Source organism: Limanda limanda, chromosome 13 (assembly GCF_963576545.1).
Source record: "Limanda limanda chromosome 13, fLimLim1.1, whole genome shotgun sequence".
NCBI classification, from domain to species: Eukaryota; Metazoa; Chordata; class Actinopteri; order Pleuronectiformes; family Pleuronectidae; genus Limanda; species Limanda limanda.
In genome coordinates this window covers 14,009,801-14,029,004 of record NC_083648.1, presented here as the reverse complement: position 1 = coordinate 14,029,004, position 19,204 = coordinate 14,009,801, and the positions used below count along the sequence as shown (strand labels likewise).

At 45.0% G+C, this 19,204-nt stretch overlaps 1 protein-coding gene across 1 annotated transcript in view; it reads right to left on the bottom strand.

Moving 5' to 3' along the window:
• The window catches only part of gpc1b (glypican 1b), a 78,692-nt gene that overhangs the window by 16,451 nt on the left and 43,037 nt on the right, over nt 1-19,204 (bottom strand). The window contains exons 3-4 of the mRNA XM_061084978.1: nt 3,252-3,479; nt 2,784-2,947 (exon numbers count right to left, since the gene is read on the bottom strand). Of these exons, the coding sequence (XP_060940961.1) occupies nt 2,784-2,947; nt 3,252-3,479 (392 nt within the window). The remainder of the gene's footprint in view (nt 1-2,783; nt 2,948-3,251; nt 3,480-19,204) is intronic.

Genomic DNA, 19,204 nt, shown 5'->3' with positions numbered 1-19,204 from the left:
AGATCACTGGACTCAGCTTGGAGATTGACCAAGTGTGTCCATACAGTGACTGTTCTCACAATGCAGTGTGTGCTCTTGCTTTCCCACTTAGGACCTTTGATGGGTGTGTGTTAACGGCCCCATGGGACAGAAGCCAGTCTGTGACCTCACTCAGAATGGCGCAGCTCCAGTGCCGTTGTGTTAGCACTGGTATGATGTTTGGTAATTTTGTAAAAGCTGTGCTAATTATTTACCCGCGTTCCCCATGGCAGCCTTTTTTAATGAACTCATTGCTTACTGTCCCTCAGCACAAACATAATGGCATCAGTTGGGAGATGTTGATTAACAAAATAGCCACACTGGGGAAACGTGCATCACCGATGGAGGGGGATAATGAAATTAATTGTGTATGTGTGTCGTTGCACCTCTAAGCACAGTGCGTGTGCATGAATGTTTGCCTAAGAGAGATGCTTATCAGTTTAGCATCTTGCTGCCATAGCTCTTGCAGGAGCCCTAAGCCACTCTGGCTGGCCCAGGGGTGCACCCATGTGTCACAAATCATGAATAGCATTTTCAACATGGCGTGCTGCAAATGCTAATTCTGATCCCAACTCCCCTGATTGCCTGCTTGAGTCTAAGATAAGCCGCGAATGTTGTGTCTCTGGTTGACTAGTTGCATGAGGGCCTTGGCTCCAGGTCGGGGGGGGTTTCAGCCGTCACTAACTGCCTTGCCGGACCAGCTCCCCCGTGGCTCGGATGTGCTCGGGCTCTGCTGCATGCAGGTACTTAATTGACACACTCCTCGGGTCCCTGTGTGCATGTGTGAGAGAAGGCTGCAACTATTTCTGGGTCAAAGACGTGCAGAATAAGATATACTGGGCCGGGGGTAGCTCATGCTGATGCAAACAGAACAGTGTGCGCCCACCCGCAGTGCCCAGGCCAGAACACATACATCAGAGTGGAAGGGGAAAGGATCACACAGATTCTCTCGCTGACATGCATCCAAACGGCAGCCTTGCAGTTTCGCATTTGCACCACAACTTATATGCTTTCCTTTTCTCCAGCTTGTCGTCTGGTAGAGAAAGTCTGACCTTGTAGTATTTTAATCAAGGGACATATAATAATAATCTCTGGTGCAGCATCTGTTTTCTCAGAGGATGCATATATTTCTAATGGGGCCACTGCTCTCAACACTCCCCTTGTCCAGTTTCTAATGGAAGTTATCTTTCCACTGGTGCATCAACAACAACCACCTCCCTTTCAGGAGCTGGAACGAATTCTCAGACTTGCTCTGATCTTAACCTTATACGCTTGTTTTATACACAGAGGCGGCCGTTTCTCTTGGGAGACATTAACCCTCCCCCTGGCTTTGGGAAATCCTTTTTTTCTTTTTTAGTGTGGAGTTGACATTATGTGTTGTTGCAAGGGCTGATTGTCTGAGCCGTGGGCCATGTTTTATGATGCCTCTGATTTCCATCAAACATTGAGCTGCCTATATTTTATACTATGTGCATGGACTAGTAAAAACAGGTGTGAGTGTGTGTTGAGGCGTTCACAACAGGGAGGACTGGGACACGTGACCACAGAGGTCATCACCGAGGTCTGGACCTGGCTATTGTTTCCTGAAGGGTGTATAATAAATCTGGAGAAATGATTGCCTCACAATAGCTCTGGTGCTGCAGAGATAACTCTCATCAGGTCATCATCATCATTGTGATGGTGGATGGAGTGATTGATCTTCCCAGCATTGATTATTGATTATGTGAACAAATTGGACAGGCAGGTAAATCTGCTGAAGTGTGATGCAGGTCACCAGGAATTTTACAAATGGATCTCTTGTTGTTCAATGACTTTTAATCGCCAGACTTCATCTGACAAACAGTTTATGTGTGTCCATCATTGTGCTGGCTAGTGATATTCCTTTGAGCTAATTAACTAGCTAGCTAATATCAATTCCACCCATCCAATAAGAGTTGTTTTCATTGCAATATCATACTAGTGGAGGAGGGAAACGTTAGCACATATAAAGATCACATGACCCAGACACGGATGAAAATAAAAAGCCGGCTGATGAAAAAATGTTGACTTATAGAAGAAGAGAGAGAAGTCAATATAGATGAGATCAAGCTCATGGTTTGTCTGATATAATATGTATATCTTATAAGGCAGTTTTTAAGGATTTTATTTCAAATGCACTTTGCTTGTTTAAAAAAAATGAGAGATTTTGCTGGTGGATAATTCTGCTCTTATTCAGTTATAATTTCCCCAATTCTATTGATGTTCAGCACAAACAAAACAAAATAACCTAATCACATTTGAACAATATAGGCCTAACTAGCACTGAGGTACTGTAATTGTTCTGGGCTGATAACTGTGGAACCTAAAGGGTTAATGTACTTTCAACATTCAACCAGATTATCATGCTTTGCTGGAAACTATTGTTGTCTGGTGATTGTCCCGCAAATGTCTTAGCATGCACATTTGTAGATCAGGAAAATTTCGCCATGCAAATTCAGATTTTAGACCCTCTGTATTTCTAAACTGACCATGTCTTAATAATCATAAGAGGGACAATGAATAACACAAGAATATTCATAAAGACGGATTTGGAGGGAATAATAGCTCTTCAAATGTTAGATATCAGTAAAACTGTATCTGAGTCGCTTCAATCAGTAAAACATACTAATGTGGAAAAAGAAGCAAGCAGGGCTAGACATTTAAGAGATTAGTCATTGGATGGATTGGGATGTGTAAAGAAAAGGGAAGAATGTGGTTAAGAAAACTGGAGATTAAATCTGTTTTACCTGGGACGCCTTGCGCACCACTTCCCCGCTGACCCGCAGTCCCTGAACGAAGGAACGCGCAGCCACAAATGTGCGTGTGACCATCATCTTCATGACCCGGGGGGTGTCTCCAAAGGGCTGCAGTGTATCCATCTGCTTGGATACACACTCCAGGTAGTCCTCGCCTGCAACCAACACACACACACAGACACACTCATTCAAATCTATCTGAATACATCAAGAGATTAAGCTTCAGATCTAATGAATCATGAGGTAATCTCAAAAATCTTTACGAGGTGAATAAATCACTGACAGTGTCGAAGCTGAGTCAGGTTCTCTGCTCTTTATCCTACTTGTGTACAGTGTGTACTGTACCACATGTTGAGGAGGGAAGTTCCCAGGCAATTAATCTGTGTTAGTCACGCACCATTAAGCAATGAATTAGTTGGCTATTTGGTGTGCTAGAAAAACAAAATGTGTGTTTTATACCTATGACGTATTGCTTGTGTGCCGCGTGGAAGAGCTTCTCGAACAGCCTGGCCCAGAACTCGTTGAGCACCTCTTCCAGGTTGACGTTGGAGCCTCGATAGTATTGCCTCAGATCCGTGTACAGGTCGGAGAAGACCTGGGCGTTCTGGGTGTAGAGTAAACCGTACGTCGCAGTGAAGGTCTCTTCTAGAGTGAGTGCAGAGCGGTTCAGCAACTCCATGAAGTAACCTGAGCACAAATAGTGAGAGTAAACACATTAAAACACATCAATTATTAATCATAGAGTCAGCAAACGCACTGTACAGTATAGTACAGTGCCCCTGATACTGTGGAGAGAGAACCGGGATCAGGAGGGGTAGAGCCTTCACCTGAGACCCACTGCCTGCTTCACCATCATGTGGTCTCTTTCCCCTCCATATCCTCACATTACCATCCTCACACAAACAATACAGGTTGTTCAATACAACTCTAAATGCAAAATGAGAGGGGAAAAAAATCCCTCATAACACAAGACGTGTCAATCTCTCAGAGCAATAAAGCTTTTCGCAAATCCCAGATGACTATTACCGAATTTCACGCTGGAGAGATTCTGCTTATAAAAAGAAAGAACGAATGAAAAGACCAAATTTTTTTCCCTTTTCTTATTCCTGCTGCTTTGTGCTGTAGACACCAAACTAAAGGTAAAGTATGTGAGTGTATAGTGCTCCGGGTGAGGTGCAGGCGGTGGAGCAGACAGACAGGTAAACATAGTGATGGGCAGGTATGCGACAGGCTGTCAGTCCTGGAGAAACAGGGAAATTGGAAAAACAAGCACAAACTGGAATCAGGGGATGTACAACAAACCCTAACCGCCCCCCCGTTATGCTTCTAATGTTCCACCCACCTGATTTACATGCATGAGGGCGACAGGGTGTAACACACAACTTATTGATAACCACTAACTACAGCCTCATACTCACAGTCAACAAAAACATAAGCTAAAAATCCTATTATAATGGAAGACAGTGACATTGGCTTACATTTTATGACATTGGACATGTGTAGCTAAAACCAGCCTCTCGTTGGACTGTATGTCATAAGTCATGAAGGGTGAGGTGGGCGTATGCGTCTTCATGAATCCTGCAGATTCTCTCTGGCCACGGGCAAAAACATCTTTACATCCGCTGTGTGCCTAAACAATGTTTATAAATGAGACTCGTGTTCTGCCAAGAGCATGACAGCACAGGGTGTAGCCCGACAGCAGCAAGTCCAGGTCATAGACTGAGAGACGGATGATGTGTACTGCTTCCCAAATGTGAAGCCAAAGCTACTCGATCGCCATCTGGTGGCTGGCTGCAGTATAGCTCATAAATCCCACCTCTTCCATGTTAATAGATGGGACATGGACACAACTAAAACAGACGATGTACACACATCAAATAACCTTTTCTCAAAGATGGCTTCAGTCATTTTAGGTAGTTCTAATCATTATTTGATGTTGTTAAAAACAATTATCGATGGGACCTCGCTACAGTGACTCCATCTCCCGATCACCATTCTGCAGAATTTGGCTCCCAATGCATAAGATGGCAGCTTTATTGATATTTTAGCTTTATTACTGGATAGGTACTTTATATAAAGTCCATGGTCTAGACTATCAATCCACTGAGGCCAAGATTTGCTCTGCATCTCCATGTACACAGAGGGTTCAAACCTGGTAAATGTGTGTGTGTGTGTGTGTGTGTGTGTTTGTCTTTGTATGTGTGGCAGGCAGATGTAAACCTTTAGTCTGCAGCCGTGTTTACTTTGTAGGTGTTTATCTCTGGCTGCCACCACCCTACATCAGGAAGAGATATGAAAATTGGAGGTTGTGGCTCCGCAGGGGAGATGACTTGTTCTCCTCCGCAAGCTGCTTTTCAAAAAAACATCGTAACATTCCCCTGCACTCCAGCTTATTTCCCCCCCAAAACACTCCTAACACTTTCCCCTGATGACAAGAGAAAAAAAAGCAAGCTAAGTTATACAGTAGCAGCGCTCCAGCACCCATGTGCTCAAGGGCCTGGGGGCAATCATAGCACTTGGAGTTACATAACATGTTAATATGCTAAGCTCTTCCTGACCCCTCTGCGTGACATTATCTAAGCACTGGCCTTGTTGGAGGCTGCTTTCCCACTCATTAATAAACACCAGCCTGTCTGCGTCGACGCCGCTGCTGCTTTGTGCTGCTTCTTCCTTCTGGCATTTTCACAGACTCCGAGCTAAAAGGTCTACTCTCACCGGAGCCATTGATTTGAAAAGATGTATTTAGCAGTGAATGTTAGGAGAAGCACGATTCCATGAGGACTCATTTTTAAGTCCATTAGCAGACAACCGCTCCGAGACCAACAATGCGTCATTCCATTTTCTCGCCTTAATAAACAAATACTGGTTGTTCTGTTCTTTGCGAGTGCCTCCTAAGTCTTAAAGTATGTCTAAAAAAACACAAGACATCGTGGAAATATCAAGATTTATTATTCAAAGTTCATCTTTGTTTGGCGAAGCTCTGCAACCTCACGCAGCTTTTCACATTTCTCTTTCTGCAACCACAATCGTGTTGGGTGCCACTTGACATTTGCATCAGTTGGGTTCACGCCTTGAATCAGCGTGCATTACTTCTAAAACAGAGTAGCAGTAAAATTGTCATTCATAACCACAACAAACACAGTGAACTTTGTGCATAAATGTGCTTTAAAATGCAACAGAGGACTGATACCTCAAAGAATGAAAACTAGCTGTATTTTACTTTTTGATCTTTTCGCTAAGCTTGTTCTAAGCTGCACACCTCTCTGCCACCCCATATCTAACTATCTTAACTACCTTTCGATTGGCCAGCGGGCTATGTAGGCTGTCCCCCCCACCCCGCTGAGCGGCATTTACCCAATCTCCTGTAGCCTACATAGCCCGCTGGCCAATCGAAAGGTAGTTAAGATAATTAGATATGGGGTGGCAGAGAGGTGTGCAGCTTAGAACAAGCTTAACAAAAAGATAAAGAAGTTAAATAGAGCGAGTTTTCATTCTGTAATAATTAACTGCTGATCACGTGGGAACCATTCGGCCTTTACAGTTCTTGTTCGGATAAAAGAAAACAAGATAAAATGTTTCCAAAAGGTGGATGCAAATGATGTCAACACAGTAGAGAAGATCGTCAATCGTCATTCAACCGCTGAATGAATGACGATTCTGCCAATTTAATTAAAGTATCGATCAGCATGTGGTGATCAGTGTTGATATTGTGGCGGTGAGGACAAACAAATCAACAAGAAGAGATATTTGATTCGTAGGGAAACTGCAGCCGGTCAGAGGACCTCAGCTGAGTAGGAGGTCCTTCACATGTGGCCCAGGGAAGCATGTGCTCTCACACTGTTTACAGAACCATGGACACATGTGGCCCAGACCACCTGCGAATGCGGTCTGGCAGAGTGCGCTCACACCTGTGTTTAGGGCTGTCCACTTGTCATCGGATCACCAGAACCACATGTTCACACCAGGTGTGTCCGGGGCCTTTGTATCATTTCTAAGATTAGAATGCGTAGTGAGTTAAACGCATCTGACGTGCAGCAGCCATATGTCCAGGGTCTGTTACAGCGAGACTTCCTGTGTGACGCATCGGTCCCCAGTTCCCCCGACCTCCTGTCACTCAAACTGTCTGCAGGCGGAGCTCTGGGCCGGCCTTACAGTACCAGGGGAGAGAGAGACGCGTCTGTGTCACTCACAGATTTGTGCAAGGCAACAATCGAAATCCTTCTTCCAGGAGTCAGCGGAAAGGCACACATGTGCACGCAGAAAAAAGCGACTTCAAAGCGGCAGCACATTCCCATATTAATACACAGGCACACATAAAGCAGACGGATGGATGGGGAGCTGCTGTGACAGGTGCAGCTTTGCCGTTAATCCCCATTAGAATTCATTCCTGCTGTGGACTGTCAGACAGACTGTAAAAAAAAAAAAAAACGCTGGAACTGAAATGGGCTTCAGCAGAAATATTTTCACTCAGGTGACAGAGTGAGGTTCTGTTCTATATCAAACAGTTAATACATGTTTCTGTTTACTGTCCTATTGTGGTTGGGAGACGTTATTTCTCAAATGTACATGTGGAGAACAGATCTCGGGAAATAGTTCCACTCTGTCCAATTCTCCTCTGCCCTTCAGCTCATGCAGTGAATAATGATCATCATTAGTGTGACACGAGGCTGCTGTGCATGTGTGTGGAGATGACCTTTCTTATTGTTCATCGGTTTGTGTCTCCATGACACGGAGCTACAACTCAGCTCTTCCTTCACCCCCCCCTCCCGCTCTCACTTCCACTCTCTTCCTCAATCCTGCATCATCCCTTAAGGCCTGACCTCCACCTCCAGCTCCAGCAGGTGATGGGAGAGGGCGCCCGATCCCACACATCCCAGCACAATGGGAAGGGGACAGACAAGTGTTGGGAAAGTTTGGCTAGTTTTACTCATATTAATAATAATCATTAATAAAACTCAATTATAAGCTGCTAAATAACCTTTATTTTACAGGACAGACTATAGAAAAATGTCTTTCTGTTCAAAATATACAAGAACACAAGAGACTGTGCAAGTGCTTCTTAGTTTAAGGTGGGTTTATAGCCCGGGATCAGATATGACACAATTGTCCCAAAGTGCTTTTTAATCAATGCAGATTAAAAGACTCTCTGTGTTTATCAGATAGATAGTTACTCGTACCAGGAGTGGGCTGTAATCCAATTAAGTGGTGCATCAACTTTAAGTAGAATCAGATTATGACTGTGTGATCTTATCATAACATCCCATCGTGCATTTCTTTTGTCCAAATAGAAATAAAAAAAAGGGAGGAAATATATATTCTTGTCAATTTAAACATCGTATTCTCGGGCTCGTGTGTCTTAATGGCTCTCTTCCTGCAGTGAGAGGGGAGTTAATGATTTCATTTGTAATCACTCAGAGCTCCTCATCCAGAGCACCTTGACATGTCAGAAGCTCATTTCACTCTCTCTGTTCCTACCGACTCCAATCCCTGCGCTTCAACATCTGACTAAACTCACTCACACACATTCGAGTGCTCGCATAAACCCTCATTTACGGTATAATCACTTCCAAGTATTTCACCCTCTTCTGCGCTGCCTCAGTCTTTTATCGGTGCTTTACATCCATTGGCTCCATGTGCCAGATTTGCCTGGTAGTCCCCCCCCCCCCCCCCTCCTCCTCTCTCTGTCACCAGTGTCAAGTTGTAATATTGACAAGATACTCAGTGTAACACGCGGTTGCCATTGATGTTCCTCCTCTGCCAATCATTCAGTGCTCTCACTGATCCCGAGTTCCTTTCTCACCCAGAGGTATCAACTGACCGGGATCTGTGCTCCTCCTCGTTCCAGAGTAATCCACAATCTTTTCTCTCTCATACAGAGGGCTTAGCGGGTCTCACAACCTTGCCGCTGTCTAATTAAGTTTGAACTCGGTGGATTGAACCACCCGATCTAAACCTAATCTGTCTTTATGTAATCGCAGGCTGACAACAGTAGATTTGTCGATTCTGTCCTAACCCCTAACTCCTAACTCCTAACTCCTGACTCCTAACCCTTGTCTCTTTGGAAAAACAACTTTTGGTATTCGTTTCCCCGAACTGGCAGTTAACTTTATCTCACATGTGGAGAAAAACTTTCAATAACAAACAAACATGTGCAATCCAAATTCCAAATTATTTTCCTTAGGAATGAAAAAAAGACAAACTGAAAGCAGATTGTTGTTTAGTGACGCCTCAGCACAGAGGCTCATGCACTAAGCCACATGTAATAAAGCAGTAGTGGGGAACCTTTTTTTCTATCAAGGGCCGTTTTCCTTTTTATAACATCCTTCGTGGGCCATACCAAATTATTGACCCCATATATTCTGTCCTTGTTTATGAGTCTCTGCCCTCATTTGGTTGTTGCTGTGATTTCAGCTGTTGCTTTTGATTTAGCCCTTTCCTACATTTAAGCATGTGTTTTATTATTCTGTTTAATAGCGTATTTATTAATCGATGTAATCCACTTTGTGTGCACTTGTATCTCTTAAAAGGTGCAATGAAATTCAACATTACTCTCTCTCTACTCCTGATGCATGGGAGAGACCAGATTGTGTTTGGTGAAGCATGTGATGTGCGAACATGTCTGAGTAGCTTTTTTGTTTTTCTGAATTGTCTCGTGGGCCAGGTCAAACTGTCATGCTGTACATGGCCTGCAGGTTTGGGGGTTCCCCACCCATACAATAAAGGGCCGTACCGAGCTGAGAAACATGACATACTGTATTAACTGAGTTTTGGCAGTGCTGTATAGAAAAGGAGGACTGGTGAAAGAATGAAAGGGAGTAATGGAGAGAAACAGGTCTGGAGAAGCAAGAATTGTATATCTGTTTCACATCTGACAGCCTTAATCCTATTGTCCATTTGACAAGTGCTGAATGATCATATTAGTTCGATGGTTCTCTGGCAGGGAGCAGAGAGACAGGGAGAGCAAACGATGAGGCACACGCCAAGAGGAGGAGAAAATCGCCTGGCAGAGGTGCACTTCGAAATAAAACCAGAGAGCACTCAAGAGACGACGGCACCGTAAACCCTGCCAAGACTGTACTCTCTTCTAAATTTGTTATTTTAATAATAGAACATTTTATGCTGCATCTGGATCAAATCTATATCAGCATGAAGATTCATGTCGATTGGCTGATGGTTGCCGTGGCGTTTGGAGAGCATTCATATCCTGTCGGGGACTATGAGGTGTTTGTACAAGGATGAATTGTGCAACATTTAGTAGCCTCAAGTTCAGGACTGCTTATAAGTGGGCCTTTAAAATTAGCAAAGTAAAGGCTATTGCATTTTTCAGGATCAATCAGACCTTTTGAATCTGTCACCAGCGTTGGTTTAATGTACATTTTGCTTAGTTTTGAGGAGAATTTGACAACAGCTAAAATTTAAAGCCTTGCAGTGTCTGGAAAAGTTCAAATTTGTAGAAATGAAAGACTTGTGATTATGCAATAAGATTATGTACAGAACTAATTAATAAACCAAGGAATGAGAAAATGAATGAAAGAACAAACGTACGAGCAAACACACAAAATAATGAACAAATGAACGAACAAAAGAATCGACAAACAAACGAATCAACTAATCGATGTATGGGCCGAGGAACAGTATGTTACTGCAACTACAACTAATGAACAAACAGAGGAATGGGCAAAGAGCAAATTAAAGAGCGAATGCACGGACAAAAGAACAGACAAAGAGACTAAATGAGTGAGTGAAGAAGTAGCTAACATCAGGAATGGAGTGAGAGGAAAGAGAAGAACAGAGCTGTGGATTTTCAGGCACAGCGAGGCCAGCCCCCCCCCCCTGTCACCCCGCCCTGCGGCCCCTGTAGCCTCTTCAGCCGGCAGCAGATGGTTTTGTGATCTCTGCTTTTCACCCCCGGACAGAACAACCCCCCCCATCGACTACTCAGGATCCTCTGCTCTACCCTTTCTTATTTTCCCACCTGCACAAGGACAATGACCAAAATGAAACATCACAGGCACAAACAAACCCTGTTGTCCTGGGTGCAGTGAATGCACGAATGATGATCTGGGAGCCATTAGACTGTTTATGTGTCAGCCTGACTTTCCATCAATAACAACACTTATCACACACAGACTCTGCCCCACGAGTACGGCAAGGCCCTTAGCCAGCGTTTAGATGCTATTAAAAGGTCCCTTATATTAAACAAGCTGACACATCACATAACGCACGTCGTTTATCAACAGGCTCTCTGCGGACGCCTTTATTCCACCGTCTCTCTCTCTCCTGACGATCCCTCGGTGGCATTATGCACCGTTCACCCATGCCTGTTTCTTTCTCTGTCCATCTGGTTCTCCTTTTCAGCTCTTTCCTCCCAAACGCCACACTCATTCCTTACCCTCACTATCATTCTCTTCTCCTTCCCCCCCCCTCTATCTACGCTTACTTTCCACTGCTTGCCCCATCAACTCTCTGCATTCTTCTTTCTCATGCCTCCCTGCTTCGTGTTCTCCCGCTTTCGTTTCATCCTACCAAGGCGCCGTTGCTCCTGGTGAGTAATGCGTTTGGCATAATTAGGCCAGTGTACTCCAGGTCCCCACCAATGTGATTTTGCATGCAGATAAAATGAGCCAATCAAGAACCACAATGGGAGCAGACGTCCTTGTCTCCGGTGACATCACCAGAGGTGACCCTGAAAGCAGGAAATTATAAGGTGGGTGATGTGAGAGTGAATCAAATCGGTTGCCTGCTTGTAGGAATATTGCAACACAGATGGGGAGAGTGTCTCAAGTGTCCAGTCCTGGAAAATATGGATTTTGTGATTTGAAATTGAAGAGAACGATGCAGATACTTTGCAAAACTTATCTTTCTCTGAGTTTTGGTCTCTCGTCAACATGCAAACGACAATTTCAGTCACTAAAACAGCAAATCTTTTTTAACAAATGCCTTCCAATTACATTCATATTAACACTCCTACCCACTATAACTATTCCCCCATGCAAGAATACACATTTAAACCTTTCTCTTAAACATGGAGAACATTGTGGGATGCTCCCTTTTCTTTTCTCTACTAACAGGTTCAATTAAAGTGATAACAATAAAAATAGCATCTGTTATTGACAAGCCCACAGTCTTTATTACAGAAGCCAGTCGCCCCAGTGTTATTTGATACTAATGTACCACTGGTTGGACTTTGTGGTAAGCAGTATTCACAGATAGAGTGCAGGTTGTAGTATTTCTGCCTTTCCAAAGTGCATTTTACTTCACAATTTACCTCACGCATGACCACTGTTGCTTTGTGTAATGAGCATACACCACAAATAACAACAACAGCAAAACGTACAATATTCCTGCTCTCTATGTTTGATTAGCTCTGCTAGGCCTACTTACAAGACACTTTATTTATTGTTGAAAATTCATGCTGCAATTCGACAGCCTTTTGGAACCATGTTGCATCGGGTGTGGTCCGTGTTTTTGCACTGTACAGAGTTATGTTTTTAACTTGTACCTTAGTTATATTCTCTTTATATTTCTGGAAAAAAACAGTTTGCAGAGGAGGAACAGCAGTTACTTTTTTTGATTGTACACCTGAGAAATTACTATGCAAAAATTAATTAATTAAAGTTTTTCAGTCAAATTTTGCATCACTGCACAACATGCAGTCACATTAGTGTTCTCATCTGGGCGGAAATATTCGGAATTATTTTAATTGGTTGAAAATGTATATTAAAACAAGGCTTTGATTGAAAACTCTAGCAAGAGGTGTGTGTTTTTTTACTTTGTTCGTCTCATATGTAGACGCCAATGTGTAGCAGCTCCTAACTACACAACTATAGTCATATACTCAAAATGACATTTGTTTGGCAATCTTCACTTGCCAAAAAAGCTGCATGATCTTACATGGAGTTTAGTTTTCTTAGTGTCAGAACCCCTCGTGATGAGCTCCCTGACACACTCCTCACTGACAGGAAATAGAGCAGACTGCTGCTCGCTGTCATTTGACAGCGCCGCAGACTGCTCCTCAGATCCCAGTTTAGTGCCTGTTTCCTGAATGCGATATAGGATGTATTTTGGGTGCGCTTGATGTCATTCTCATGGATTGCTCCCCCTCAGTCTGTCTCCACGGGAGGAGATGGCGTTACTTAACAAGCCAGCTGGGAGCTGTTTGGAGCTCTGCTTAAAATGAATAAATAAGTGAGCCCTGCCTGGTCATCTAGAAGTGAGTGTACCCATGAGCTATCCAGCCAGCCAGTGCTCTTCAAATCAGATTAAGCTCCATGATCACTGCTCTGCCTTGTGCTGAAAAGGGCCAGAACACATTGGCTCATGAGACTGTTATAAAATACTGTGTGCCAGTTTGTGTGTGTGGTGATGCCTCAAGATCTGGGATCAGATCAAAACCAGATCTGTTTTAGTCCTCACGTGTAATCCCTGTATCTACATATTCTTCCATTTATGAGGAAAACTATTAATCTACTATCATTTAATCTATCAAACACGAGAAAATAGAGAAAAAACGACACCACAATTTAATAAACTCAAAGGTAACATCTTAAAATCTGATTTGTTATGTTGGACTGAAAATAACCCAAAGATATTCAATTAATTATTAAACATATCCAGTGAGATAAAGCCTCACATTTAAGAAGCTGGATCCAGGGAATCTTAAGCGTGGACAATTGATTGCATTAATATTTCACGACCAAAACAGTTTTTTATTAATCAACATACTGATTAATCAACTAATTGTTTCAGATCCTTCTTCTTAATCCCCCTGCCATATACAGTTAAAACAAGAGGTCGGGCGGTAGAGATGTTCCAAACTCAATTTTCCCTTTCCTGATTACAATTCTAATACCTGGACTTAGCGTATTGGCTGACAACTTTTAACGTTTGCATGCTAGTAATCCTGTATGGATCATTCCTGTCATTTGTGTATGGTCTATAGTTAGTGTTTTAATTGGCAGCGCTAGTGCAAAGTCGGCCTTACGGTTCACAGCGACGTTTTACTTTCAAGTGACAAATATTGCCAAATGGCTTTTGACACACTAACAGAAATTACTTATTTTTCGCCAATGTAAAAACAGCAGTTGCCGGTGGCAGTACAAGCGCAACTGCCTCAAAGTGATGAATAGCAATATATGATAAATCTAGCAGGCCGAGAAAATATGTTAACTAAAAATCAGGGAAATACTATATTATTATATATTGATTGAAACTCATAAAAAAAAGCTTTAAATTTCTTCAATAATGGCACAGTCGACAGCCTGGAGTTGGAGGACCACAGGTTCTGAATGCATTAGTATCGGGACAGCTACAGGTCGCATTCAATTTAGTAGTATGGTCTTTCAGAAGTCTCACTTTGTACAATGTGAAAGGTATGAAGTTATATGTGACAGTAGTACAAATGAACGCACACACACACACACAAACACACGCACACATGCACAGAGTGAATCCAGATGCCAATGATAGCACCATTAGGCCAAACACCACCTGCCAGGTTTAAGGCTTCCGTCTGTCTAACACACCCGGCTGTCATCTAACACACACACACACACGAACACACACACACACACACACACACACACGAACACACACACACACACACGCACACACTCACATATCAGTTTGTTGCCAGAACTCTGTGTCCTCTCTGACCTTTTTACTTTCATATGTAACCCAATTTCTCTTTCTGGGTTTATCTCTGTTGCACTCTTTCTGTGGCTCCCACTCTCCGTTTCTACCTGTTTATCTCTCAGCCTTGTCTGGGCTCTGCCTGTCCGTCCCCTTTTCTCTCTGCATATTTTTTCCTTCAATCTGTCTCATTTTCATTCGGTCCTGTCCTTCAAACCAACTTCTTTGCAATTTGTGCTGCGTCTTTGTGTAACTTCACATATTGTTTTCTTTGTAACCCGTTACACACTATCAGTGGCGGCTGAGATTGGAAAATACCAGGTGACAACCACATACACACATTCTGGGTACAAAGAACATTTCAATCAGTCAGACTCACATTGACACACTCTAAATTGCAAACTTAAACACATACACACACACACGTCCCTGTGCTCACATACTGTATAGGCAGTGTACACACTCTCAGCTGTGTGTGCAGCATGCTCGTCCTCTAATCTGTGGCTTGCTTGGGGCTTCTTCCCAAGTCCGTGGACCTAAAAAGGCCTAGTCTAACTGGGCTGGAACAGTAACACCCTACACTTAGCCACATGGCAATAGCTAGCCCACACCCTGCTAAACGCAGCCAGATGTGAAGGGACTGGCAGCCCGGTCCGCTGTCACTGCAGCCTCTTGCAGCCCCGTGACCTACGAAAGTAAAGAGAGTAAAAGCAGCGACTAGATTCAGCGATGGCTCAGTTCAGTCGTCAAAATGCAGCGATCACGAGGCAGCAACTGTAACGTATTATGGTCCAATTAGCCCCAGTCGATCGCTCAGCTTTCGTCCACAGAAGACGCAGTCAACAGCAGATGGCTTCTAGACCTCAAGGCCCCAACGCACATATACATCTCTCCTCCCTCTGTCAGCTCTGCCGTCCCCATCTGATGCTCACAGGGGTGAGACGAGGATGAGGAGAAGCGACAAACACAAAAAAGACGCTGGAATGAATCATCTTTGGAGAGAGGACGGCGTGTGCAGGCTGAATTTGAGGTGTACGAAAAAAGAGGCTATCAGCCATGTGAAATACAAAAAGTATAAAAAATCGTTTCCATGAAAAACAGGCTCCAAATTACTTCATGGTGAGGCAACACAAGTTACGACGTCCATGACGCGTCTGTGTGTGTATTTATCCACAAGTTTCTGGATGTACATCATTAGGATGTTTAGAGGTCGCGGCCGAGTGCTGCTTGAAAGTGTGTGTCTGCAGTCAGTGTTGTTTACTCGCTCCTCTGTGCTAAATGAGGTGTTTTCCTGAGAAATGGGAAACTTCACTGACTGTAGGATGAGATAAACTATCTTGGAGAGAATTTGTATATATCTTGGACAGGTTTGTGTGAGTGTGCGTGTGTGTGTGTGTGTGTGTGTGTGTGTGTGTGTGTGTGTGTGTCTGCGTAGTTTGTTTTGGCAGGGTGACCGTATCCCTTAGGCATGACAATAACAGCACCCTGAGCGAAACAAGGAGGGACCGTGCAGAATAATGACACATGGAGACAGGAGAAGAGTAAACAAATATCACTCAGCCACTGAGATCACTGTGATCAGTGTCGTCGGGAAAAGGTCAGGCCAACTAAGCACAGAGCCCCAGCTGACAGATTCATTGTCCCCAACTAGCCAAGGGGAACAAGTGGAGCGCAGAGGGACCCTTCCATTAACTGCCGCAGGTCATTAGGCACAAATAATTGCCTTGATGTGCCAGTATTGTACGATTGATTTCTCTTTCTTCCCTCACACCCAAAGCATTGCAATCAACTCTTGATTTAATTTCATGTAGAATGAGAGATTTACAGTACTGCTTTAGACTATTTCTGCGGTGCACGTTGCCAAAACACACCAATCGTAATTCAAAATTTTGTATGTTGACATTTCACTGTAAAAATTGTGATTTTTCTTATGAAAACAGCATCACGTCATGGTGCATGAAGTTTGAGGTTGGGCTACTAACAGTCAGGCTAGACTGAGTGTGTGTTTAATCACCACAGTTGTTGTGCTAAAGGGACGAGTACCAGTAGAAGTCAGATGTGATATCATATATTATATCATACTCTACTACTATATACACATATTTATACATGTGTACATGTTATAATTATAATTATTATTATTATATTACTATTATTATTATATATACTGTTGCTGCCATTATTACTATATACTGCTATTATATTGGTATAATTACTATCATATATAAATATATATTATGTTATATTATATTGTGGCGTGCACTCATGGGTGTGTCCTCTCTCCCAGTGGGTTGATGGGAAATGTAAAGGCTGAAGCTATATATACTTCCCGTATGGGGAACATGTGCTAGTTCTTCCTGTCTGCTTAATAAACAACAGTAAGCAGTACCTGCGTCTCTGCCTTTCCTTGTCCTGCCACATTGGTGACCCCGTTTTTTGGACATGTTCGAGGTAGAGGAGGATTGTGTCCCTTCCTCATCGGGAGAAGACGTGTTTTCTTCCCCGGCTCCCGTGGACCGTGTTTCCACAACGACCATGGCGCAGCAGCTTCCGCGAGCGACCAGCTCCGCGGGGCACGTTAAACTGCCGGAGTTTTGGCAGAACGACCCCGCGCCGTGGTTTCAGCACATCGAGGCTCTCTTCCATCTGCGAGGAGTAACGGCAGACGACTCCAGGTATTTTTTGGTGGTCGCGGCTTTGGACCAGCAATCCACCCGGCGCGTGATGCAGCTCCTGCGAGCCCCGCCGCTGCGGGGAAAGTACACCGCCATCAAGCAGCTTCTCCTCCGGCGCTACAGCTTGTCAGCCGCGGAGAGAGCGGACAAGCTACTGTCTCTTCCCGGTTTGGGTGATGGTTCGGCAGTGGACCTGATGGACGAGATGCTGTCGTTGCTGGGCTCCGAGGATGAGGGTTTCCTGTTCCCGCACATCTTTCTGCGCCAGCTCCCGCTGCAGGTGCGCGCAGCCCTCGCCAACTCTTCTTGCTTGGCGGCCGGCGACTTCCGTGGATTAGCTGAGGAGGCGGACCGGATCCTGCTGACTTCGAGGAACGTCTCCATGCAGAGTGTGGCCGTGGAGTCCTCCCAGTCGACGTTGGAGAACGAGGTTCCGGCAGTGACGGCTGCAGTCTCCACCCGCACACAGCGCGGCCAGCTGTGTTTCTTCCATCGGCGCTTCGGCAGCAAGGCGCGCCGCTGCGTTCCTCTGTGCGCGTTCGAGGCACCGGGAAACGGAAGAGCCGGCGCTCGGTAGCAGCTGTGGGCGCTGGTGATCAAGAGGAGCTGCTGTTCATTCGTGACTCCATATCAGGTAATCACTTCCTGGTGGACTCCGGCTTGCAGAAGAAACTTCTCCCTCCTGCAGCTACGGACCTCTCGGCCCGTGGCAGTGGTCCGCGTCTGACAGCGGCTAACGGCTCGGCTATAGAGACGTTTGGTACCAAGTCTGTGACTGTGTGTTTCAATGGACGCAAATTTGTGATTTTGTTGTAGCCTCCATTACGGTTCCTGTTATCGGAGCAGATTTTCTGTGCACTAATGGGTTGTTAGTGGATGTAACTAATCGCAGGCTCATTGATGCTGTGTCTTTTGCGTCTTTTCCGTGTCAGTCAGGGGGACCCGGGCCGTTAACACACGCTAATTTCGCGGCGTCAAAGGATGTCTTCCAGCGCTTACTGGCGGAATTTCCTTCGCTGACAACGCCCGCATTTTCTGCCGCGGTTACTAAACACGGCGTGGAACATTTCATTCCCACTGCGGGTGCGCCCGTTTTCGCACGTTCGCGTCGCCTCGACACCGTGAAGTTAGCCACCGCGAAGGAGGAGTTTGCTACCATGGAGCGTTTGGGGATCGTTAGGCGGTCCAACAGCCCGTGGGCTTCACCGCTCCACATGGTGCCCAAGGCGGACGGTTCTTGGCGGCCGTGCGGCGACTTCCGCCGTTTAAATAACATTACGGCCCATGACCGTTACCCAATTCCGCATGTTCAGGATTTTTCGATTCGTCTGGCGGGCATGACAATTTTTTCTAAAATCGATTTGGTGCGAGGTTATCATCAGGTGCCTGTGCGGGCAGAGGACGTGCCCAAGACTGCTGTCATTACACCGTTTGGGCTTTTCGAGTTCCTGCGAATGCCGTTCGGCCTTAAAGGCGCAGCGCAGACGTTTCAGCGATTGATGGACTCGGTGCTACGTGACCTCGCGTTTGTTTTTCGTCTATTTGGACGACATCTTGGTGGCCAGCCCGTCGGCTGATGAGCATTTGTCGCACCTTAGGCAGGTTTTCCAGCGCCTTGATGGGCATGGTCTCATTGTCAACACAGCCAAGTGCCAGTTTGCGCTGTCTGTCATAGACTTTTTGGGCCATCGCATTTCGTCGCAGGGTGCGGTTCCTTTGCCCTCGAAGGTGCATGCAGTTGCGGATTTTCCCCGTCCGGTCTCGGTCAGGTCGCTACAGGAGTTTTTGGGCATGGTAAACTTTTACAATCGTTTCTTGCCTCGTGCGGCCCAACTCCTGCAACCATTGTATGGTGCTTTGAAGCTTAAGAAAGCCAAGGACCAGGTTGACTGGACCCCTGTGAGGATCCAGGCTTTTGAGGGGGCTAAGGCTGCCCTGGCTAACGCGGCGCTTCTGGCGCACCCCGCGTCTCGGGCGCCCATCGCCCTCACGACCGATGCTTCAGATGTGGCTGTTGGTGCAGTTGTTGAACAGCGGGTTGCGGGTGCGTGGCAGCCCCTTGCATTTTTTAGCCGCGGTTTGCGAGACAGTGAGCGAAAATACAGT